Below are 26,659 nucleotides of genomic sequence, written 5' to 3'. Positions count from 1 at the left end.
ATTCTCTGAGTATCTGTCCTGGAAACCTGCCTGATATGTTAGTTCCTCCAAGGCAAGACCCAGCTTTCTCTCTCCAGAAAATTCTCTCTGCCATCACTCTCTCTACCCCTCTTCCTCAGCATCTCACCCTGGAGTCTCATCCAGACTCCCCCAGTGTCTGGGGTGTGCTCCATGGCTAACAGATGTCCCCATACTGCCTGTGGGGGGTGGGTGTCTCTGGATTTCTGATAACCAGTCATCATGTGCCCCTCAACTACCAATCTGTGATTGCCAATCTTCGTGCTCCAATGCTAATGACTTGCATGGACTATAAACCAATGTCATTGTTCCCTTGGCAACAGGCCCTTGCTTGCCCATCTGACTTATTTTCTGCCCTGCAGTATGGGCCATCCACTCTTCCTTCTCTCCCCTTCCTCTTCCCTCTCTCCCCTTCCTCTTCCCTACACCTACTCTGTCCCACTTTGGCAGACTTTATTTCTAGCCCCTCCCTATTATATCCAGTTTCCTATAGTGTCCATTTATGTCCACAGTCTTGAGCCATATCAAGGTAAATTATAGCATTATGATTTGATTCTCTTAGAGGAAAATTCTTTCTGTCCAAACTTCTGAATTTACCTTTTCCGTAGTTACCAAAACCATTCACTTCTCATACCAAGTACATATCAACCCAGATTGTTCAACTATCCTTTGCTGGACCTTCTCTTCTTCAGAAAAAAGAATCTAGCACTTGCACTGAAATTCTTAATCCATGATATTTAATATTTCCCCCTTTTCAGCTCTTAGCCAGAAAGATTAACTAGTGACTTACAAGTCAGTTTTGGCCATAAACACAAAGGCTTAATAAGAATTAGTGTGACCTAGAATTAGAGTGACCTAGTTCTGCAGTAACAGAGGAAATCAAATTTAGGCTCATCTCAAACCCACAGAGAGGAGTTTTCTAGGTGTATGGTGAGTGATAGTCTGTGAATATCATGGCTGAGAAAAGCTAGTGTCACATGCTTAATTCCATCTGGAAAATTTAAGAGAAAATACCCAAGGTTTCAAGGTTCCAAAGAACTAGAATAAAATAGCATCCCTGGCAGGGTCAGCAGAAACTGTCCATCTCCATGAGTATAAGAGAGAGAGATGTTGAAAGGAGTAATCTCTCACAGGAGTTGACTTAAGTGGTTGAGATTGAATTGAAGTGAAGCCTAGAGTAGTCTGGAGGTTTGGGGAGTAGAGAAATGAGTCTTTAAAGAAGTGGGAGGCTGGAACCGGAGTTTTTATCTTCACTATTGCAATGCTTGATCCTCGGGACTTTCCAAAGCCAAAAAAACAAGCAAAAACCAAAAAAAAAAAAAAAAAGCCACCATCTCTGCCTTGGAAGACTATGGAAAGAACCTTATTTCAGCCATGATTTATAAATGGGAAGTTTCTCAACAGTCTAACTTCCCTTAGCTTTCCAGGGCCTCAATCTGCACTTAGAAGCCCATGGCCTGCCTGTCATTTCCCTCTGTAAACACTGCCTCATTGAACTCACTCACTGGAACAGCCAGTGTTTTGTTTGAACAAAGCCCTCTTAGACTTGGTCACTGGGATTGAGCGAGTCCTGAATGGTGTTGAAACTCCCCAATACAGCCAAAGGTCATGTGACTTCCCAGAATCCACCAAGACCCTGGAAATGACCACAAAAAGTCTTCTGAATGATTCACTCCAGAGCCCTGACCCCATTACTCATGGCCACAGTACAAAACGGTGGGGCTACATTGACCGTGGGTCGTGGGGGGGTCAAGGGGAGTTGGGAACGCCTGAAAGGGCCCCAGATATCCGGACAGTGGCAAAGAAGAGCCACTCAAGGTTGGATGCGGAGGGTGTTTGCAAATCCTTCTCCTCAGAGGAACTCTCCCACTTTCTCCTTCCTCCTCTCGCCTCCCACTGATTGTCAACAATATTTATTGATCTTCTGTTGCCTGGCAACCTGGTCTGCTTATCTCTTCCCTCACTCTCACTTCCTGCCAGGTCAAAGAAAAAGACACTTTTTAGTGGTGGGGCAATCTTGCTGAGTCAACCATTCTGGATGAGTAAGGAGTACAGTTACCAAATTGAGGGGAAAAAAAGGACTACCAGATGAAATCTGAATTTCAGATAAAGAATGCATTTTTTCAATGCAAGTATATCCGGTGCAATATTTGGGACATAACCCTTTAACACTATCTGTTGTTTATCTGAAATTCACATGAAATGGGCACCCTGTATATTAGCTGACACCCCTACCAAAGAGACAAGGGCATTTGATCTCTTAGATGACAAAGCGAGCTCAATCTTTTCTAAAGAGCTCTCATTCAAATCCTTAGAAAGCTCGCTCTGCATGGATCAGCATATTTCTTCCACATAGATTTCCCATTTCTCGTACCTTATAACCAAATGCCCCTCTGTCTTGGCTTGGGGACACCATTCTAGCAGCGGACTGGGTTATGGTGGGGAATGGACCCGGGGGTGGGTGGGGAGTAAACTGAGTGGGGAATATCCTCTGTGGGTTTTTCCTACTGAGCAGCTCACCTTTAATGACGAGAGCAGCTCACATGAGAAAGCACACGGCACGTACCGCTGGGCCCACATGCACAATCTCACTGAATCCTCGCAATGATCTACAAGAGAAATGCCAACTCCATGCCCACTTTACAGATGAATCTTGAGACATAGAGGAATCTGTCCACAATTAGATAATCAGTGAATGGTCCATATGGGATCTAAACAGGATCCAAACTGGTCTAACTGCAGAGTCCAAGAACCCCTGTGATGGCATGCTCAGAAGTTTCCACACTTGGGGAAAGGGCTCCCCGGAATACCAGAAAGTTAAAACAAAAGCTTCTCCTTTTGAGAAGTTCCTTTTAGCACCAATGCAACACTTCCCACTTCTAAAAGCACTGCCTTCTAAAAGACTGTGAGGACTGGGGTGGGACAGCTCCTATGCCTACACAGTCCTGGGACTCACACAAGGGTGGCTAGAAGAGAAAGAAATGAAAGACTCGGATGTGTAACCTCATGAAATGGAGAGTCAGAGAAAGTGACTGGCCAACACCAGGCAGAAAGTCGGGGGAAGTGCCCCGTGAGTGTCAGTCCCTCTCCTTCTCCGACTCCGGTCCCCACACCCCAACGACGTGGTATTGCTCCTGCCTTCTCCCTTGCCCTTCATCTCAGCTCTCAGTCCCAGTTACCCTCAAATCGCTCCCCAGAGAAAGCCTCTTGCTCCACCTACAGGACAGCAGGGCGACTGGCTTTCTGAGAAGGAAACCGGGAAGGCCAGCCGTGGGGCCCCGGCAGAGGTGTCTCCCGCAAGGAGATGAAGACAAGGGTACTCACCTAAGACGTTCATGCCGTCCTTGAACTCCAGGCCCTTCTTGATCACCACCTGGGTCTCCTCCGGAACCTCAGTCACAGTCTCATTCAATAGCGAGAGGACAGCATTGGTGGCATTGCCATCCTCGTCTGATGGGGGGGCCACCAGGACTTTCTTCGTCACTGTTTGGATCTAATGGGATGGAGGAAAAGAACATAAAGATGAGACGCTGTTAAAATCACCAAAATCCTAGCCAATTATGTGTTTTTAAATTCCTAACATGTCAAAATTAAGAAATGTCATAAACGAGATTATAAAATTGGGGAATATTTTATATGTCTGTATTTGACAGGGTGATGCCTTAAGGCACAAATACAGGTGAGAAATGGCTGTCCTCATCCCATGGTAGGGACAGGATTTATAACATCCTCTTGTAGTTACTATGAGCAGTATGGTCAGTAATGGGACACAAGCTTTGAGCGGAGGGACGCCTGTCTGCTTCTTTCATTCCCAGGGAGACAATATCAAATATGAGACCCAGTTGGATGACCTGCTGGCCCCCTTGACGGGTTCTGGATCTGGCCAGGAATAGGAGGGTCTTGGTGGGTGTCAGATCAGCACTCCATGACCCACACGATTTGCTTCTCTCTGCCTGGTTTCCGTCACATGGAGTCTTCACAGACCCACTTTCACGTGGGCTCCTCCCAGAGCCTGGCTCTGCTGGGGATTTCCATCTGGCTGCCAGATGTGCCAGCCACCAGCAGCCCCCACAGCAGGGAGGTGTGAGGTGGGAAGACAGCCTCTCCTTCCGGGCAATGATACCAAGACTTGCTCCATGTTCCCCAAGCATCTCTGGGCCAACAGTCCCCTAAGAAGCTCTCAAGCTGTTCCTCGACATCTGGGGCAGCCATCCTATTTTCAAAGGTGCCAGGCACTCTGCATGCTGTGAAAATGCAACGTCTGAGCCCAGAGAATCACTACCTCCCTGGGCATGAAAATAGAAGGCGTGCAGAATCCTAGAATGTCAGTGCCGGCACGTAGTAGGCAACAGATGGCTGAAGCCTGAATAGATACGGAAGAGGCATGGAGAAGTCAAGTGACTCGTCAGATGTCATAGAGTTATTGGGACTTCAGCTCAGATGCACTGACCACCCCCGAGTTCTTTCACCACCTGTGCTGCCTGCTAAACTATATGGACACAATCCTCCAGCAGCTGAGCCCAAGGGTAAGCAAAGCTGAACAGATCAGCTCTCCTAACTGGGAGAGGGAAGTACAGTGTACATGCCCTGGGGCGGGGCAGTGCTCTGTGTTCCAACCTGACAAATTTATATATAAATTTCCCATGCACTTGTGCTGGGAGAGGAGCAGGCCGGCTGAATGTAAGCAGGCAGCTCACAGCCCCCTTGGCCTGGGCAATGATGGCCCAAAGAGAGAATGCAGGGGGGAATCTGAAGGGACACCTCCATGGACAACAGAGTCATGTGCCTGGGGACAAAGTGGGGACCGTAGCCAAATACAGGCCTATTCTGAGAAGGCTAAAAAAGCTAAAGCTCAGGAGTAATGGCCATGTGTGTGCTCAGTCACGTCAGTCTTATCCGACTTTTTGTGGCCCCATGGACCGTAGCCTGCCAGGCTCTTCTGTCCCCAGGACTCTCCAGGCAAGATTACTGGACTGGGTTGCCATTCCCTTCTCCAGGGGATCTTCCTGATCCAGGGATCAAACCCATGTCTCTTGAGTCTCTTGCATTGGCAGGTGGATTCTTTACCACTAGCGCCACCACGGCCAATGGCCTGAATGAATGGTGGCCTCCAGGATCAGGTGGCCAGGTATACCACATTCATGCGACATCTGTCTACCTCTTATGTCAACAGGAGCCCCTCAAGACTCACAGGGCTGAGTAACCCTAGGACAGAGAGCTAGTAGTTACTAAACCAGGATTCAAAGTGAGTTCTATTGACTCCAAAATACAGCTCCCAAAGAGCACAGGTGAGTGGCTTGAGCTGGAGGCCAGGTGCTAGGGATGCTACCACTGAGATGGGGTTCTCTGCCTTTCTTTCTGGCAATGCCACGGTGGTCTAAGCATTCTTTGTCTTCCAACCCTCTTCAAGACCCTCCTAAGCCATTGGGATTGCCCATGGGTTAAGCTCCCTTTCCTCTGGGCTGCCCGGAGACTGGCCTACGAAATCTGCACCCTCCCTCAGCCTGAGGTAAAATATTCCACATTTTTTTTTTTTTCCCGGTAGTCCTAACCCAAAGGGACCATGTCCTTGGGCTTCGCTGGAGGATGAAGAGCTCACTCCTCATGTGAATTTTGCCAGTGGAGGGGTGGATCCAGGGCTGGGCGGGGCAGGGAATGGCCCGATCGTCTATCCTGGTGCTGCCCCCCACCCCCCAGTGCCCTTTGCTGAGAGCAGCAACATGCAGAGATTGCCCATCGACCAGACAGCTCAGGAAGCGTGAGCATGGCTGACACCACAGAACTCTCCTCTAGCTCACATCCACAGCTCTGGGGGCCTGCCTGCTTCTCAGTCCTGCCCCAGTCACTCAGACAAAAGAGGCTCCTTCTTGCATGGAGCATGGTCGTGATTGGGTACCGGAGGGAAGCCCAAATCTGTCCCTCTCCCCTCCCTCCGATACTGCTCCCACCCCAGGTCTCCTACTGGCTTGGCCTCCAGCTGCTCCAGCTCCAGGGAGCTCTTTCCAAAATGTTAAGAATAGACTTGGCACTTGGTTGTGTCCATCGCCCCAAAGCCAGCAAGCTTGTCTTTCTAAACAGGCTGGCTGAGGGGCAGGGGCATTAGAGAGAGGGTACCCAGAAGCACCCCTTCCCTAGCCTGTTTCATTCTTTTTTTTAAAATCTGTGACTGCTTGCAGGACAAAGAATGTTTTTATTGTCTTAAACGTATTTATTTATGGCTGCACTGGGTCTTCATTGCTTTCTCTAGTTGTGGTGAGTTGGGGCTCCTCTTTTTTGGGGCGTGAGGGCTTCTCGTGGCCGTGGCTTCTCTTGTTGTGAAGCACGGGCTCTACGTTACGCAGGCTTCAGTAGCTGCAGCACGCGGACTCAGCAGTCACGGCGCATGGGCTCAGCCATGCCGTGGCACATGGAATCTTCCCAGACCGGGGGCCACACCCATGTCCCCTGCACTGGCAGGCGGACTCCCGTCCACCACACCATCAGGGGAGTCCCCTAGTCAGTTTCTGGTCACTCCCCACTCAACTTCTCCTGCCTGGGACGGTTCCTTTAATATAGCTCCTTGCTACAAGTGCAAGTGAGCCTTGCAATGAGCCATCCAAAGTGGCCTTGGAAGGCAGAGACCTTATTCCAGATTCATCCAGAGTGCAGTGGCTCAGCAGTGGGTGGCAATGGCACCTTGAGGGCAGCTGGGAATGCAGACTTCTCTTCTCTGTAACCTGTTTCCTAAATTTATTCTTCTGTGAGTCACTGGAAATGGCTGAAGGAGGTTCCTTGGTTGTAGTTTACTTCCAACCAGGGCTAATGGGAACTGAGGTATATTCTAACCTAAACTAACTTTGGGTCTAGACGGCTGGCTGTCTGTTGAGGGGGGTCTGGGCAGCTGACTCAGTGGATGTACTTGAGAGAGGCTAGGATTTGGGACCCGGGACCCGGGACCCTTTGCTGCCATGCTTGCACCGAGGCAAATGTCTCCTCAAGCAACGGTAAAAAGAAGCTCTCAGGGACTAAAGACAACTGCAGGCGTGCACAGTTGAGGCAAATTATGAACAACATAATGCAAAAAGACCCAAAACCCAACTGCCACTTCTGAGGTTTCTGGAACAAAAGCAGGGTACCAGGCATGACCCCTGCACACAGCACCACCAAGGGAGTGGGCAGACCACCCAAGGCACCCTACTGGCCTAACCCCTGGACTACCCTACCCTCACCCAATTTAAGGGACCCGCTTGTCTTGCACCCCTGCACTCCCCCAACCCCTGCCCCCCGCCCCCCCACACACATTCAGGGACAGAACAAGAGAAGCTGTTACTTGTTCTCACTCCCTCCAGCTGCAGCCTGAGGTCAAATAAAGCCTTGCCTAAATTTCTCATATGACCTCTTATCAATTTCTAGAGTCTAAGAACTCTGGCCAGTAACATATCCAGCAGAATCAACATTTTTTAAAAATTGTGTGTTAAAAAAACAGATATGCGTGTATGCAGTTGGTAGGAGTATATACTGCTACAAATTTTGTAGGACCATTTTTTATAACATGAGCAAATTCAAAATATCAACTCTTTGGCAGGGCATGTTTTGCTTCTAAAATTTATCCTTTAGAAATACTACACAACAACAGAAAAAGAGATGACACTAAAACACTGTTAAACAAGAAAGTAGAATGTAACACTGTATGTATGATGCAATATTCCCAGATTGATATTTTTTTATTCTATACACACATACACAATACATATGTGACAAATATATATATATTTATTTATAGGAGGAAACATGAGTAGCCTAGGGAAGGGACATGGGGACTTGAATTTTTACTTTATGTGCATTCAGAAATTTCTTTAAATTTCTACAATCCTCAAATATTACTTTGTCAATAGTATTAATTTGATGAATACCCAATTACTGGGCCCATTCTGGAGATTCTGATTCTGTAGAACATAAATAAGCATTTTGAAATGGACCACACGTGGTTTTGCTACATTGCTAAGATCGAGAACCACCGAACTCTAGAGGGTTGTGGGCAAGGGTGATAAAAATGTGCCTGTGGATGATACAGAGACAAGAACCAAAAAGAAGAAAAAGAGACAAACAGGAAAAAGGAGAAGAGAGATTCTGGAGCTAAATGCTATTAAAAGTACTGCAAAAGAAATGGAAGTTAAAAAAAAAAAAGACTAAGCGACTCCTATCCGAAAATTCTGCCCCAGAGGATCCCCCACACTTAGGCAGAGACATAAATATGAAACAAATTATTGCCCACAGCTGGTTTGCTGAAATAGTCTCAAAGTTATCACCTGCATAACTTAAGAGTTTGGAGAAGCAAGACTATCAGAACTCTGGGTTACCTGCTGAAAACAGGCTTGGACAAGGTTTTCAGGGAAGAGATTCCGAATAAGGTCCAAAAAGGCATCTAAACTGGACACTTCATCGTTCTTCTTCCCAGGCCCCAGTTGCTTCTTGAGTTTGGGGTTCCCTGGGTGGATGGCCAGGACAAGGATGACCCCCAACACCGCAGCAATGATGGTTGTGGACATGTAGTACACCATAGCTCTTGTGCCTAAGCGGCCGCTGGCTTTAGCATCCAGGCCTGACAACCCTGGATAGAAAAAGAAATCCAGAAGGATTAGTTCTGTTATCTTCCTGTTACTTGCCCCTGTCTGCATACCTATAGTTTCCCCAGGTGCTCAGTGGTAAAGAATCCGCCTGCAATGCAGGGGACCTGGGTTTGATCCCAAGGTTGGGAAGATTCCCTGGAGGAGAAAATGGCAACCCACTCCAGTATTCTTGCCTGGAGAATCCCCATGGACAGAGGAGCCTGACGGCCTACAGTCCATGGGGTCGCAAACAGTCGGACACCACTGAAGCTACTTGGCACGCATACCTATAACCAACCCCCGGCTTTGTATTACTCAAATGTATTAATGATTAATTAAACCCCCTTCAACTGAATATTTGGTCAACGCCACAGTTTACGATTCAATTTTCCAAGGATATTTTTGAGGTTCTAGAGGGTGGTGCTAGTGGTAAAGAATCTGCCTGCCAATGCAGGAGACGCAAGAGACACAATTCTATCCCTGTGTCAGGAAGACCCCTTGGAGGAAACAGCAACCCACTCCAGTATTCTTGCCTGGAAAATCCCATGGACAGAGGAGCCTGGTGGGCTGCAGTCCATGGGGGTCATAAGAGTCAGACACGACTGAGCAACTTGATCAGACGCACACAGGGAACTGGGAAGAGTTGGAGAACATCTGGTCCAGGGTTTATAAACGGGTTGGTGACAACATTTTTTTCAGCCTGTGATAGTGAAAGTTGAATGCTCTATTCAATTTTCGATTCTGAGATTATGTCCTTCCCACTTCTTAAGTATTAAGAAATCCTTTCCTTATAAAGTGGTGATGCTGGTACATACTAGGTTTTTTTTGTTTGTTTGTTTGAAGGTCCTCACTTAGGGAAACAAAAGGTTGGTAGCCCTATGTATTCAAAATCTCTTTTGAATACATTGAGCGAGTGAGTGAGTGAAGTCGCTCAGTCATGTCTGACTCTTTGCGACCCCGTGGACTGTAGCCTACCTGGCTCCTCCGTCCATGGGATTCTCCAGGCAAGAATACTGGAGTGGGTTGCCATTTCCTTCTCCAGGGGATCTTCCCATCCCAGAGATCGAACCCATGTCTCCTGAATTACAGGCAGATGCTTTAACCTCTGAGCCATCAGGGAAGCCCCTGATGAATACGGGTCACAAAATCCAAAGTCTGGGAAAATGGAAGTGGTTCTAGCACAGCCCTATCACTCCTCACAGATGAAACCTGATGGAGACCACGTTTTCTGACCTTGTGTAGGGATGTGAGAACACATGCACAGAACACCCAGCATGGGTGGAAGCTCCATCGATATCTCAGAAGCTTCTGTGATGGTTAGCAGAAACTCCAAGCAAGTCACAAAAACTCCAGCCTTCACTGGGTTTTTTTCCAGTAGTTTCTTCAGTTGTTCTACTTCCTGGTTTCAGTTCCTGCTTTTACAGACTGAGACATGCAACATTTACTGGGCATCAGTCTTTTTTGCTATGGAGGAGGAAACTATTATTGACATTAACTTTTCTGAATGAAGCTGACCCATATATGACCTATTTGTCCTTACAGTCAATCTGAAGTCTAACTCTAGCTAATGGAAATGAAACTTCCTTACTGGGTTGGCTAATGTACAATCTATTAAACAGGCATGGAAAACAAATTTCTCTGGTTTCAAAAGGAGCTTTTAAAGTAAAATACAGCTTCATGCAGTCTGAGGCTGAATGCTAAGACCTTCCTGACACTGAGTGCCAACTCTTTCCCTCACTGGATTCATTGGCCAACCAGCTATGAGGCTGTAACAGCTGAATCTCTTGGAGTTACCAGAGCTTCACTACATTCATAAGGTGGACGGTCTAGAACAGATTTCTCAAGATCACCCAGCCTGTTGGTCCCCCAGATGCAAACCAAAGCCCAGCTCTTCATCCCTAACCCAGAGTTTAGTCTCTAAAATTCAATGATTTCAACAACATTTGAGTAATATTTGGTAAGGAGGAAACTACCTGTATAAGCCCAGGGAGGAGAAAAAATAAAATCCTTTCAAATGAAACAACTCTGAACCAAAAAATAAGTAGACATGAACTACACATTAAGGGTATCTTTCTTCTGAAACACTCCAAGAGTTTCATATCTAGTATTTCATTTATCTTTAATAACCACTTCCCTCTACACTCAATTAAATATTAAAGAAAAAACTTCTTTTTCTACATGTTATCTTTGTCAGTTTCTGAACAAATACAATTTAGAAAATGAGAAAAGTGTACATTAAAAATCAACATCTCTAGAGATGATCACTTTTAACATGTGGTTATTTCCTTTTTATCTTTTGTCGCTACACAGACAGATGGACCGACCAAACTCTTTTTCTTAGGGTTGCTTATTTCAGTTTTAGAGTTAGGAAAATCAAGACTCTGAAGAGAAATGACACAGAAGATGATCAGATTCATTGATTCAACCAAATTGAGATTTTATGGTCAGTCCAAAAGCTAGAGGAGTATGACCCACTTTGACCCAGTGCCAGAGAAGTAGTCTTACCTGTGATTAAACTGGAGATAATGAGAGGGAGAATGAGCATTTTCAGCATCCTCATGAGTATATCCCCTGGGAAGGCTATTAACATAACCACATCTGGGTGGATAGGAGATGCCAAGCGAAGAAGTCCTCCACATACTGCCCCCAGGATAACACCTATAAGGAAGGAGAAAAAATATGAATCTATTTTTTGCCCTCATCAAATGAATAGCTCTAGGGATATAGTTGGGAGAAGGCAATGGCACCCCACTCCAGTACTGTTGCCTGGAAAATCCCATGGATGGAGGAGCCTCTAGTAGGCTGCAGTCCATCGGGTTGCTAAGAGTTGGACACGACTGAGCGACTTCACTTTCACTTTTCACTTTCATGCATTGGAGAAGGAAATGGCAACCCATTCCAGTGTTCTTGCCTGGAGAATCCCATGGACGGAGAAGCCTGGTAGGCTGCAGTCCATGGGGTCACACAGAGTCGGACACGACTGAAGCGACTTAGCACCAGCAGCAGCAGCAGGGATATAGTTCAGTAACATTAACTTTTCTCGTACCTCTCTATTATCAGATGATGATTAACACATAACAAAAATACCATTAGAAAAGTGAAGTTAATTTTGTTGACTTGTGAGAAAATGTTTTCTATCTCCAACTCTTTGAAAAGGCCACACTGGAAGAGTCAAGAAGAGCCTTCTGAAGGCTCTGTGGGAAATATAACCTGGCAACTTGATCCCAATTTCTTTAGGATATCATCCACTTGCAGAGTCAGAGATTGTCAGTAGAAATAACCCACAACATCAGATATGATTCTCTTCCCAGCCTAGGCTGGGTACATGCCATGGTGTCTAATATATTTCTTATCTTTTTAACTGAATATCAGACAAAAGGAACATTTATGTGACCAAACTGGCGTTAGTTTTCTTTTTTCTACTTCCAGTCATTTGCCCATGGCTCATCCTCAAAGAGCTTTGTCTTTGACTGCTATGTCCTGATACATAATCTTGAAACGTGTTGATCTTAAGGGAGATCAAGGAGGGTGTCTAAAAATATAAGATTTGGGAGGAAACAATTTGAGCAGAAAAGCTACCAGGAGCCTTTCGCTTTGTATACTCAAGGATTCCACAACAAAACCTTGGATCGCTCCAAACTGGTGGCTCACATAAGCCACCCTTGTGGAAACCACAAATGGGGTCATAAGCATGACTAGAGTCGGGGAGGGAGGCAGGGGCATCCTAGGTACATGGCTATGGGATTAACCCCAGAGATGCAAAGAGAGTACGTAACACGGCCGGAAATCTGATATTTTTTTCTTCCACAAGTGAAGAGCACACTTTTTAAAAACTTACGATGAATGAAATTTCATCCTTTCTGTGGAGGGTAACCCTTGGAAAACCCTACCATGTCTGCGGTTTTCTTCTATTAAGTGAACTGAGCTGGGGCAAATGTCCACTCCCGACAGTAGTCCACTGACACCCAAGATGACTGGCTCAAAGGAGAGGGCGTGAAATGCCGTGGTTTCAGCACAAGAAACTGCAATTTCCCCCATTTTCAATAAATCCTGGTTGAAAACCCAAGGCCAAGTCTATGTCAACCGTCACACAAAAGTACAACCAGAGCCTGGGTGAGACCTGAAGCAGAGGAGCAAGGCTTCTGAGGTGGAGCTGGAGCAGGTCAAAGCTTCAGGACAAGCCTCTTCCACACTGACCTTGTTAGCTACCGTGCTAACTGAATCTAAGTTAATGAAGTGCATGGAGAATGTGAATCCTTGGAGTCCTGTTGGTGAGGTTTTGGCAACTGTTGCCTTTATCAAGATGCAGGTACTTCTCTAAATGTGGTATACTGATCATCTGCTTTGGAATCACCTAGAAGGTTTAAGGGGCTTCCCCGGTGGCTTAGTGGTAAAGAATCCGCCTGCCATGCCCAAGGTATAGGAGATGTGGGTTGGATCCCTGGGTGAGGAAGATCCCCTGGAGGAGGGCATGGCAACCCACCCCAGTATTCTTGCCTGGAAAATCCCATGGACAGAGGAGCCTGGCGGGCTACTGTCCCTATTGTCACAAAGGGCTGGACATGAGTGAAGCGACTGAGTGCACGCACACACACACACACATATGCACACATGCACAGAAGGTTTAAGATGCAGATTCCAAGGTCTCATGCAAATGGCCCACAGCACAGTCTGTGAGCAGGACCCGGGAATCTGCATGCTCATTTACCCACAGAAACTGGTCGTGCTCACTGGAATCTGAGATCCACTAGAACCCCAAGGAGGAAATCATGGCTGGGGCAGGTGAAAGGGAAAAGAGTCTCACTGAGGCGGCTGTGCCAGGGAAAAGGTGGGGTTAGGCAGCACGTGTGGCTTGCTTTCTGGGTTAGAGTGCCTGCTGCCAGAACCAGCTTCCACACAGAGCCAGGAGAGACCCGGGGCGGAGGAGTGGGTGGGGCCACCTGTCTCCTACCGAACACAGTCAGGGTGAGCAGGAGATTCTTCCCCAGCTTGTCGCACAAGCGCAGCCCCAGATGCCGTGGCTTTGGCTCCTCCGCACTCAGGTGGCTGTCGTGCATCCGTACTTCCACCTGCTTGGGCATGTTGTTGGCACTGAAACAGAAGTAAAGGCAGTGGTTAGAGTCTGCTGGGCACTGCCTCTCTGCAGTTTGAAGGGCTCAGGATGTAGAAGGCAAAACAGCCTCCCCAGGCACAGCTGGGATTCCGGAATCACTGGCAGGGAAGTAAAAAGTCAAAGAAACTCAGGGTGCCCTGGATGATAGTTCACCTGTAAGCAGGACACCAGGACACACCAAATGCCAATGAGCTAAGTGCTTTTATCCCTATTTTCTTGAATCATCGCAGGAAAGGCATTGCACAGGCAGTGGAAGGTTCTTCCAAGAGTCCCATGGTAACTCTCCAAGGCAAGTGTCCCTACCCCATTTCACAGAAAGTAATTTGTCCAGATATGTCTGGTTCCAAAATCTGAGCCCTTTCATTCTTGTATCAAGAACAAAAAGATGACTTTTTAATAATCTAAGGTCAGGAAAGTAACAGCCTGAGTCATTGCTAAATTAAATGCCTCTGAGCTCCAGTCTTCCCCATCCTGGACATGGAAAACTCAGACATGCTAGTAGTCCAAGTTCTACCTTTCTTTTGGAAAAGATGATTTTTCTAGTTTAAAAAAAATTGATTCCATTGTGGTTTTTAAAAGGTCACTTGCATTATCAGGACTCCTCTGAGCTGCCCAAGAGTCATGCTCCTCAGTGTCAAAGAAGCATCTCTCTAAGCAGCCTGTGATCGCCTCCAACTGCAGATGCATCCCAGTCCTCTTCCAGAAAAACCCCACGTGAACCCAAGCTCTGCTAAGTCATCCATCAGAGACTCTGCCAGGACAATGAGTAGATTGTCTCTTTTTTCCAGCTCTGTCACTTCCTGGGCCAAAAAGATTTCAAGTTTAAGCTTGGGGACCAACACAGGGAGGCCAGTTTTTTTTTACTTTGACATCTAAGGACATTTCTGTTAGCTGTCATTTATACTACCATCATGCAACAAACAAAAAAAAGATCTTTAACACCTTGAAAGACAAGTCACAGTCTCTGAATAAACAACTATTTCTGGGGACGCTAGTGGTAAAGAACCTGCCTGACGATGCAGGTAGACCCTAAGAGATGCCGGTTCAATCCCTGGGTTGGGAAGATCCCCTGGAGGAGGGCATGGCAACCCACTCCAGTATTCTTGCTTGGAAAATCCCATGGTCAGAGGAGCCTGGTGGCCTGTGGTCCACAGGGTAGCAAAGAGCTGGACACGACTGATTCACCTTAGCACACATGCCTTTCTTCAAGATAAACAGGTATCAGCCTTCCCCAGATATTCCCACCACAGACTGGAGAGACATTCCTTTGAAGTCAACACCAATCTGCAGACCAGTGGTTTGAAATCACTGGTTATACTGGAAATAGTGTGGATTTTGGAATCAGAGAGCCTGGGTTCAAATCATGACTCTATCACTTGCTAGCTGTGTGGTTTATAGAAAGAAGGGCTCGGGACTTCCCTGATGGTCCAGTGATTAATAATCTGCCTTCCAGCTCAGGGGGAATGTGTTTGACCCCTGGTCGGGGAACTAAGATCCCACGTGCCGTGAGGCAACTAAGTCCACATACCGAAACTAGTGAGCCCAGGGTCTCAACTAGAGAGCCTGTACTGCAAACTACAGAGCCCAGGCACTCTGGAGCCTGCAGACCACAGCTGGAGAGAAGCCTGTGTGGCTTCAAGGAAGAGTCCTCGTGCCATAACACCTGACATACCCATAAATAAACAAATATTCTCTAAAAAAAAAAAGAAAAAGGAAAGAAAGGCTCAAGGCCTACCTTGTGGAAGTTAAACATGATGATGTGTGTTAGGCAGCCAGCACGCATGGTCCCTTTCTCCAGGGAATATTCACGACAAGTGTGACATTTAACTTAGGGGACCCATCCAGTTGCACCACCATTCAAGACACCGTTAGGGACTTATAGCCATATGGTTTCCATAATGTAGTGGTTATCACGTTTGCCTAACACGTGAAAAGTCCCCAGTTCAAAACAGGGCAGAAACAATCTTTGGAGAAGGAAATGGCAATCCACTCCAGTACTCTTGCCTGGAAAATCCTGTGGAGGGAGGAGCCTGGTAGGCTATAGTCCATGGGGTTGCAAAGAGTTGGACACGACTGAGTGACTTCTCTTTCTTTCTTTCAAGACACCAAGCTTAGCTTCTGGACTCTCAGAATCAAGACCAGGGACCCAATACAATGTCTTACTTTTTCTTAACAAACTGCTTAATGTACTTGCTTCTAAAATATTTTAAAATTAGGAATAATGTAGCAAGGTCTGGTGGAACACTCAGATGAAAACATTAGTCAAAATAAAAGCATCTTAGTCTTCCTACAGTGGCCTAATTTTCTACTCATCTAGTTAGTTTGCGGGCACCCCCCGACTATCTGGCATGTGTGTATGTTAATGATCATTCAGGCAGTCTAAAGAAAACAGGGCAGGAAGTTCACTGCAAGCAGACAAGGGCTGTCTGACCAGCAAGCAGTAAAGACCATTTCCTCCCATCACCAAATAAAACAGACGGAAAAGTTCTTTTTACAGCACAGCAGGGAAAATGATCAAAACGATCTTTTTAACATAGATGGACCATATTTCCATGCTTGCATTAGGATCTTTTTATAATTTTAAACACTTTTCTAGCCAATAATCTGAAGCTGTAAACCAGGAAATTGCCAATAAAGAATGGCGGCCATACATGTTCTGAAATGGTGAATGCATTCGTTAGCCAGCCCTTGGCAAAATACTCTATGAGCGCCTCAAGAGCGTAATCCCCTGCCTTCTGTTTCATTTGAAGCCCTCCTGCCACTGAAGTTAGAATCATGGTTGGTATTTCAGTGAGACTATCAAGTATTTAAACCAGACATTCTGGCAAGATCCATACGATGTAATGAAAGCGTCAGGCATCAAGACAGCCACATCCAAGGAAAAACACACAAATATTAGGTTAACGTCCACACCCCATCAAGCAGTGTGGTTGGATGCCTGTTGGCCACCCTTCTGAGTCACACAAAATCTCTGTTTAACGATTTGTCTTTTAAGCCACGGCAAAACATCTCTGAAGCCCAGAATCAAAACAGCCACATCAAAGTGGGCAGCATCAAAATCTCATGAACCCACAAGTATTTATTGAGAGGATGCCTGTGACTTTCCCACTTGGAATTAAACACGCACTCCAAGCTCGAAGGAGCTTCTAACATCTGCGTGTAGAAAATCATCGTTAAAGTGCATCAGGACCTCGGCTTGCCTCTGGGGATGCAGGGAGTCCGCCAAGAACTCTTTGTAAAAATCCTTGACAAGTCTAAGTGATCTCTACACCTGCCAAGAACACAAAGAGAGCTTGAAATGGAGAATATTATAGAACATAACATTAAATGGCATGGTACAGCTCAATACGGAGCTGCTTCTAAGCCTTATATATCCTCAGAAGAAGAGACACATCGCTTTGTTTTTATTTTGTATTTACCATTTCTAATCATCTTTAGGGTTGGATAGCATCACCAATTCAATGGACATGAACTTGGGCATACTCAGGGAGACAGTAAGGGACAGGAAGGCCTGGCATACTCCAGTCCATGGGGTAGCAAAGAGTAGGACCCGACTTAGCAGCTGAATAACAGCAATCATTTTTATTCCTTCCTATGGTTGTAAGGTTTTTTCCCTTCTAGTTTTACTGAGATATAAATGACACACAGCACTGTATAAGTTTAAGGTAAGCAGCATAAAGATTTGGTTTATATACAACGTGAAGTGATTATCACAGTGAGTTTAGAAAACATCCATCATCTCATATATGTACAAAGTTAAAGAAATAGAAAACACATTTTTCCTTGTGATGAGAACCTTTAGGATTTACTCTCAACAACTTTTATATATAACATACAGCAGTGTTATTATATTTATCATGGTGTACATTACATCCATGGAACAGATACAGTTTTTCATATGACTTTACACACATCCACAGCTATATGGATGCTGGTTACTGAATGTACCTGGTAAAAAGGATAACAAGGATACCTGGTATTTACTGAGGACTCTGTGTGTCAGACACGACAGTCGGTAATGAGTAAGGTATAATCCTTGCCCTTAAGGAGTTCATATGCGGAACGCAAAGTACAGGGTCTGGTACTTGTCTCCTTACATACTGGCCATGATAAGATCCTGTACAGGATACTATGGGACCTGGTAAGAATGGTGCCTAACCTAGCTTTGGGGAAGAAGAAGAAAGTTCAAGAAAGGTTCCCAGGAGGGACTGATACCAGAGCTGGATCTTAAAGGATGGATTTAAACGTCTACATCCTCCACCACTCTTCAAACCCTGAGAGCAGGACTGTGTTCTTTAACACCTGGCCCCAAGCACTTGATAAATGTTTGTTCAAAGAAACTATGAACCAGAAAGCAGCTATACAGGGCACTGTGCTTCCTCCTGGGAACCAGGTCCTTCTACAGTAGCTGGCAGCATACCAGCTAGCAACCCTCTCACCATTCTGCATTTATTCCACAAGTTCCTGTTGGGCATATATTACGGGCCCCATGCTGTTACAGGTGCTAAAATAACACAATAGGCAAAAGAGACAAAGCTCTTGCTCTTGCAGGATATACATTTTAGTGGAGAACAAAGAAATGAATACATATATTTCAAGTGGAGACAACATGCTAGGAAGAGGGTGACATGCAGAAAGAAGACAGAGCTATTTTGCATCAGCTGGTCAGGAAAGGGGAGCTTCTGTGATAAAGGGCATTTGACCAGAAACCTGGAGGAATGAGGGGTCTCCTAAATTAAGAATGCAGTTTGTCTAGAGCTTAGCAAAATAAATGAAATACACACAATTTAGGAATGTATTTGTCCAAACTAGCGCCTGAAGCTCCTGCCAGATGCCAATTCTGGTGTCCACATGTTGGTTTTTAGCACAGACACAGATTCAAACAAAAGTCAAGGCAGTAATGCTACATCTCATTATCATCGTGAATATGGCGGATTTCAATGACTGTCCCAGCTTCAAGAGAAATGAATTCCAGAGAAATGTGAGTTGGACCCAGGAGGAAGGTTGAGGTCACAGCAGCCTGCAGATTTGCTACCCTGGCAATGAACAGGAAGGGCAAGGCCTGATCTAGGTAAGTCTGTTGGATAAACACAGTAAGTTAATCCAAGTACACACACTTATCCTTATATTAATACTCCATTCCTACAACTTGTGGCTATGCAGATGGGACTAGGTAATAAGGATTCTGAAAGCCCAAGTGTGAGGCTTGGTTCTACCAAATCCATCAAGCCTGATGCTCTCCCCAAACTGTTCATCACCTCTGTTTCTACTTGAGTACCTTCCGGATGGAAGATTTAGCAATGCAATTCCTTAACAGAGTACTGGAATGTTCCATAAGCCAGTTCCACCAGATCTCTCTCCACTGCCCAACAAAGTAAGGCCATGTGATGGGAGAGCTTCTTGGATAATCCAGACTTGAACAATGAGCCTATAACTTCTTTCTGCCTTAGCTCCTCCACTGAACTATTTAAACAGCTGTTAATTTTGCAGTCAGTTGCTGGCCTGTTCTTTCTCATGCAAATCCACGTGAGTTCTGTTTCAAAGGCAAGCTCAGCTTAACGTGCAGAACATCCTCTGTGAATCCAAAGGGAGTGTGTAATGGGGCTGGTACTAAGTTTTAAACTGTTCTCAGAACCTGTTATTCATTTGCGTTTGTTTTCCCTCGATCTGCCAAGAGCCTCTAACGATAGGCTCATTAGATGTGATGTGGTGTTGGATACAGATTTCCTGCCTGCACGCTTCTGTGTCAACTTAACTGGCACTGAATTCCCTTTTTCCTCCTACGCTGGTTCAGTGAGGTGACAACAGAATGTTCTCCAGGGAACCTAAAAGCAACTGGTGTGTTTTTATCTGGAGGATGTGAGATCTGCCATGAACATCACCCCTCCCACCCTCTGCTGCCCAAATCAAAGACCTCAGAGGTGCAGAAAGACAGTGTCCAGAAACTGCCCTAATGGGAGACACTAGGTTAGACCCTCAAGAATAGCAACAGTGTTTGTTGAGGGGGCTTTCCCCCAAGGTGGCCAAGGTCTTTGGAGAAGAATTCCGGAAATACCAGTGCTGTCAGCTCTGAACACCACAAAACGGTGGTTACAGTTGTGATTGTCCCACATCTGGGAATTCCCTGGCTCCTTAAAGAACACCAGCCCCGTAGGGAAAGGGACGGGAACTCTAATACAGTTGGGAATTTCCAACAACCACTCCCTTCACCCATTCTAGATCCTGTAAGACTGGGTTTAACCATGTCAAGGATGCTCACTAACCAAGAAGTCAGAATCTCTCTGACAGATGCTGTGCCCTCATTGATTCTGAGAATAAATGAAACCTAGAGGTTCACAGCCTCCAAATCTCCTTCAGTCCCTTCTGTTCACTCTGTCTATTTCCTAGATCACATACTTGCTGGAAAAGCTCTGCCAGTGAACACCAGACTTCACAAATGATACATCTTAAGCTTCTTCTTGACTATCGGAGGGTCTGGCTAAGGAGCACAGTTTACAATTATCCCTAATCATGATGGGATTGGACCTAGTAGACAACATGAGATGGGAAGCCAGAAGGTCTGGGTTCTAACTCCAGGGTGCTACTAACTGGCTGTGTCAGAAATAGTATCAGATGGATGTAAATTTCCTTGCTCATAATCAGCAGACAGAAGAGTAAAGCACTACGAAATGACAAAAACACACTCTTGAAATACCAGTGGGGTTTAGGTATCAATTTTGGCAGCTTTTTACATTTTAGGTCCCAGGCTCTTAATTTGTAAAGTAAAAGGGCTGTATCAGAAATTCTCTTATCGTTCTAAAATTCTGTGATTCTCTAATTCTCCTGGAGTGCAAGGTGGTAATTAATAGCCTTCAGTTCCAGAGAGGCAGCCTCCATTCTATTCTATTCAAGACTGAACGAGCTTAGACCTTATGGGTGACTTACAGATAAGAGACAAACCAGTGGTAACAACAACCATTGCTTAATGTCTTTACCTCCATTTCCTCCTTTCTTATCTCTGTTACTTAAGCATGTTTTTCTAGAGTTACTAACACTGAGTTTGGGGTCAAATTCAGTGTATAATTCAGACACAGGAATCATCTTAATACCCTCTCAGGTCTGACCAATTCTTAGTCTAAGCTTCTCAGAGGGGCAGATCAATGTCGTGGAAATATATTCCAACAGGTGAACTGGCATTTGACCAGCCAATTGCCAAATTCACCATTGAATCACTGAAAGGTCACCTATCTCATTCACAGCCAATCAAGATAAAAAAATGATTTTTTTAATTGAATTTTTATCACTTTCCAGGCCAAGGGGCCCAAACTGGCTAATGACTTAAATGGCAAATAGAGTCAGTTGGGACTTCAGGTGTTCTCACACAGGAAGTAGTAGGAGATATATATACAATGGAATATTACTCAGAAAAAGGAACTAATTTGAGTCAGTTATAGTGACATGGATGAATCTAGAGACTGTATACAGAAAGAAGTAAGTCAGAAGGAGAAAAACAAGTATTGCATATTAATGCATATATAGAATCTAGAAAAATGGTCCAGATGAACCTATTTGCAAGGCAGGAATAGATGTGCAGACACAGACAATGGACTTGTGGACACAGGGAGGAGAAGGAGAGAGTGGGATGAACCGAGAGACTAGCAGAGGCAGCCCACTCCAATAGTCCTGCCTGGAGAACCCCCATGGACAGAGGAGCCGGGTGGGCTACAGTCAATGGGGGTGAAAAGAGCCGGACATGACTGAGCGACTCAGCACACACACACATACATTTATACACACACGCACACATACATACACACTACCATATGTAAAATATATAATGGGAAGCAGCTGTATAGAACAGGGAATTCAGCTTGGTGCTCTGTGATGACCTAGAGGGCTAGGATGGGTAGCGGGTGGGGTGGCAGAGAGGCTCAAGAGGGAGGGGATATATGTGTAACTACAGCTGATTCACTTTGTTGTACAGCAGAAACCAACACAACATTATAAAGCACTTATCCTCCAATAAAAAATAAGTTAAAATTTTTTAATTAAAAAAAAAGTACTAGGAGAAAAAAACATAAAGGAATAAATAAAATGACACTCATTCTGCTGAGAACCAAAAGTCAAAAACACTAGCTCTGATTAGCAGCTGACAGAAGGGACCTTGGCAGAATGCAACTACATAATTACATGGTCATCGGATTCTTGGTTAAAATCTACCTTTTCCAGTTATGGCTGGGACAAGGCATTCATTTCATCTCTAGAATCATAACGTTCAACTCACTGGGTCTTTATAGAACCTTCAGTAAGATTTTTTGTTGTTGTTCAGTCGCTAAGTCCTGTCTGACTCTTTGTGACCCCATGGACTGCAGCATACCAGGCTTCCCTCTCCTTCACTATCTCCCGGAGTTTGCTCAAACTCACGTCCATTGAATTGGTAATGCCATCCAACCATCTTTCCTCTGTTGTCCCCTTCTTCTCCTGCCTTAAAATCTTTCCCAGAATCAGGGTCTTTTCCAATGAGCCAGCTCTTTGCATCAGGTGGCCAAAGTATTAGAGCTTCAGCTTCAGCATCAGTCCTTCCAGTAAGTATTCAGGGTTGATTTCCTTTAGGATTGACTGGTTTGATCTCCTTGCTGTCCAAGGGACTCTCAAGAATCTTCTCCAACACCACAGTTTGAAAGCATCAATGCTTTGGTGCCCAACCTTCTTTATGATCCAACTCTCACATCTGTACATGACTACTGAAAAAAAACCATAGCTTTGACTATATGGACCTTTGTTGGCAAAGTGATGTCTCTGCTTTTTAATACACTGTCCAAGTTTGTCATAGCTTTTCTTGCAAGGAGCAAGCATCTTTCAATTTCATGGCAGCAGTCACCGTCCAATGTGATTTTGGAGCCAAAGAAAATAGATGGTACTTATGAAAGCACCAACAGTATTTAACGCAAAATCAACATTCTATTTTAGCTTCCTTTCCTTATCTTAAATGCCTAAAATGGTACAAAATGACCACTCAGATAGCTTAGCTACCAGTATGTCACTATAGCAACAAACGGTATTTGTGCTTTTTACAAAAAGAAAGTACCAGAAGGAGGCCCAAGTGGGTGGGAGTCTGGGAAGTTCCCAGGGCTGTAAGCTCCACACTGTGAACTGGCCTGGATCACCTCTGGAAGAACATCAGGAGAACATCCTTAAATAAAACCTCTGGACTTCGGTGAGGTCCTCCCCAGGGTAGAGACTTGAGTCAGCCTTGACCCAATGGAATCACCCATTTCCAGAAAGGTTCATCACCCAAAACAGAAATAAGACACCAAGGAACAGTGAATCTCCAGGCCCAAGTGACAGGCTTGGGTGGAGGTGTTTGATCTTCCCAAACTGGGAACTCCTTCTAAAAATAAAGATTGAGCCATGGCCTAGGAACACACTGGCCAGCCCAATCCCCAGGGGCATGTCGATTCTGAAGTAAATGCCACTCCCTCTGGCTCTGGTTCACTGAACAACATGAAAATAAATTTGAAAACTTCATATTAGTCCAATAAAAGGAGGCAATTCATGGGGCATGGGCTCCAGGTTTGAGCCACAGGGAACCTGGCCTCAATTAGTTTGCCTTGAGGCAAACTGTCTCTTCTGCTAAAGTTTCTTCTTCCCCACACTCTCTGACCCAGGCTTTGTAGACTAATCTTAATTTCCTCTTAAAAATTCATCTCTGCTATGACTTCCCTCGGGAAGTCTTTGTTGATTCCCGAGTTTGCTTTTTGGATATTCTTCCTGCAGCTTATCTCTCTCAAGGTATTTACCACAATTCACTTGTCTTTTTCCCCACTGGACTAGAATTAAGGCAAGATCTTGACTTACTTGATTCTGTCTTCCCCACACTCAGTGTGGTTCCTGGCATATAGTAGACACTCAATCATCGTATGTTTAGAAATGAATGAATGAATGGGTGACTAGATAGAAAAATAGGTTGTAGTCACAGGTTCTGTGTGATACTTCATTCTAGATGGTAGGGTTCTAAAAGACTAAGAAATCTGTGAGGAGGAGAGAAAAGAGAACAGAAGTACAAACACTCACATTAGAAAAACCAGTGGGAGGTAGGAAGGGCAGGTCAGCACCACTCAAGCACTGGCCCTTCCTTGCTGGTGGTTTTGATCCAGTTGCCCTGCCCAAGCGTGGTGGCCTCACTGCTCCCAGCATTCTCGGGGAATGTGGAGCCATGAACCTCAGCTAATGAGGCCTTCAGGGAAAACTGATGAGGACACAGGAAGATACATTAGGACTGTGGACTTAAAAAATATTCAAAAGCTCAAAGTTGAGAGTTATGTTTTATTTGGTGGGAATTTTTAGAACTTAAGGCTGGGAGACAGCATCTCAAGTAACCCTGAGAGAAGTGCTGAGATGAGGGGAGGAGCCAGCTTGTACAGAAGTTTTGCAAGATAGGACAGGTAGTCTGAACATCAAAGGATTACTATTAATTAAAGGAAGCCAGATATCCCAAATTAAGAAATTTAGCATTTTTCAAATTGATGCTTTTAAACTGTGGTGCTGGAAAAGACTCTTGAGAGTCCCTTGGACAGCAAGGAGATCAAACCAGTCAATCCTAAAGGAAATCATTGGAATATTCATTGCAAGGACTGAGTGTCCTTTGAAAGGACTGATACTGAGGCTGAAGCTGCAATACTTTGGCCACCTGATGCAAAGAGCTGACTCATTGGAAAAGACCCTGATGCTGGGAAAGATTGAAGGCAGGAGGAGAAGGAGGCGGGAGAGGATAAGATAGTTAGATAGCATCACTGACTCAATGACTATGAATTTAAGCAAACTCTGGGAGTTACTGGAGGACAGAGGAACCTGGTATGCTGTGGTCCGTGGGATCATGAAGAGTCCAACACAACTTAACAACTAAACAACAAGAGCTTTTCTATGTTTGGGAAGATGCAAGAGTCTGGGCTCAGTGAAATCATTCCTTTGACATGCACCTCAGCTAGCTGGGGCTGGATTCTGGCATTTTTCACATCCTGAGTTTTTCCAGGGCTTACAGTAGGGAGTGGCTGCGGTCTGATGGCTGCTAGGTAGCAGGTATTCTTTCTTTCCTGAGTTTCCTCAGGGCTCACCACCTCACCATTAGTGGTGGCTGCAACTGCTGGTGACTATGACATCCTTGTTTACTGATACGGCAGGAAATATTCCATTTCTCAGGACTCCATTGCCAAGATCAACATCCCTAAATCTGGATTCTCGAAAATGTGATCCTTCGACCAAAGAGCCTGGACATTTATTCCTTTCCCAATGGGACTCTGACTTCAAGGCACTCCCTTGATTAACAGAGCTCTGGATTTGGCCCGGAGGCCTGGGAAGTTCCTCCTTTGGCCCCAGAAGCTCCCCAAACTGGACCTTCCCAACCAGTCCCCCAGACATGGGAGTGGCTAATATGTTGACTAAGTAGCTTAATGAGCTGCACCGCCTTCAGGCACCAGTAGAAACTGGGTGAGGCATCCAGTAGCTAAGACTTTCTGGGCGTTTTGGTCACACCTCACCATTGCGTCTCTTCAGTGCAGTCTTCTGTGAACACAGTGGTCTGTCTGTTCACAGACCTTTTCTCTCCAGGCAGCCAATCTTGAAACGTGGTGTCAGGAATAAGCAAGAAGGCAAGTCACCATCATGACCATGTAAATGATAGGGGCAGGGAATCAAAAGGCCAGAGGGGTGACGCTTTAGGACTTCTTTAAGGTTTTTCATCGCTCTTCAAAATCACCCACTCCTGGCTCCCAGAGGCCTTGAAAGTCCTCCTCAAGAGAGACCTGCCCCTTTATATCCCTGCAGGAGACCAGATGAAAGCTAGAAATCCAAGGAAAGGCATTCACTGACACCTCAGTGTGAAGGATCTTCTCAGACCTCTCCCAAAGAACAGGACTGGCTGGGGGAAAATCCCTAGACACAGATCCTGACCAAAACCACATCCAGAAGCCAAATAAAAGGAGGGGAGGCCAGAACACTGGATGTGAATTTTGCCCCAGTCAGTTCTGAAGTCACTGAGTTCAAATTCTGTGGCCTCAGCAGGGTTTCTTAAGGCTACCGATATTCTTTTTCTTTTTCTACTTTCCTTTTTTATTTGGAGGCTAGTTTCACATGTGTGTTCAATTTACGAAAATTAATTAAGCTGGTGATTTAAAGTCTATGTGCTTTTTTGTGTGCACCTTAGACTTGAAAAAACACTTTAAGAAGATCCTCTGGAGAAGGAAATTGCAACCCTCTCCAGTATTCTTGCCTGGAGAATCCCATGGACAGAGGAGCCTGGTGGGTTACAGTTCACGGGGCCACAAAGAGTCGGACACAATTGAGTGACTGAACAGCAGCAACAGCAGCAAAGGTCTTCTTCAGATGAGACAAAATTGGTGGGTAGCCCAGGTTAACCCGAGAGTGATCTCATGGGTCCCAAGAAAGAAATTCCCGGTCTTTATCTGCCTCTTTATCTGTGTTTCCATGCCCATAACTGCAAAGTACTCTCACACAGTTTAACTTCCAAAAGAATGTTCCTTGTAGTCTCTTCTCTTTTCATTCTTCTTTTGAATTATAAATAATAACCAACATTTTATCCATTGAACTTAGTTACTTAGTTAAGTCGCTCAGTCGTGTCCGACCCTTTGCGACCCCATGGACTGTGTAGTCTACTCCGTCCGTGGGATTCTCCAGGCAAGAATACTGGAGTGAGTTGCCATTTCCTTCTCCAGGGGATCTTCCCAACCCAGTGATCGAACCCAGGTCTCCTGCACTGCGGGCAGATGCTTTAACCTCTGAGCCACCAGGGGAGCCATTGAACTTATAAACACATAAGTTAATAGTAACTTAATAAGGCCTTCCCTGGTGGTCCAGCGGTTAAGAATCTGCCTGCCAAGACCGGGGACATAGGTTCAATCCCTGGTCCAGGAGGATCCCACATGCCGCAGAGCAACTAAATTCG

At 45.4% G+C, this 26,659-nt stretch overlaps 1 protein-coding gene across 2 annotated transcripts in view; it reads right to left on the bottom strand.

Moving 5' to 3' along the window:
* Positions 1-26,659, bottom strand: part of SLC1A2 (solute carrier family 1 member 2) — a 169,274-nt gene that overhangs the window by 52,221 nt on the left and 90,394 nt on the right. For both annotated transcript variants that reach the window (XM_027562667.1, XM_027562666.1), the window contains exons 2-5: positions 13,558-13,697; positions 11,112-11,264; positions 8,358-8,608; positions 3,343-3,511 (exon numbers count right to left, since the gene is read on the bottom strand). In XM_027562667.1, the coding sequence (XP_027418468.1) occupies positions 3,343-3,511; positions 8,358-8,608; positions 11,112-11,264; positions 13,558-13,697 (713 nt within the window). The remainder of the gene's footprint in view (positions 1-3,342; positions 3,512-8,357; positions 8,609-11,111; positions 11,265-13,557; positions 13,698-26,659) is intronic.

Source organism: Bos indicus x Bos taurus, chromosome 15 (assembly GCF_003369695.1).
Source record: "Bos indicus x Bos taurus breed Angus x Brahman F1 hybrid chromosome 15, Bos_hybrid_MaternalHap_v2.0, whole genome shotgun sequence".
In the NCBI taxonomy this organism is placed as follows: Eukaryota; Metazoa; Chordata; class Mammalia; order Artiodactyla; family Bovidae; genus Bos; species Bos indicus x Bos taurus.
The sequence above is the reverse complement of the archived record's forward strand: the minus strand, read 5'-3'. Positions and strand labels throughout refer to the sequence as shown.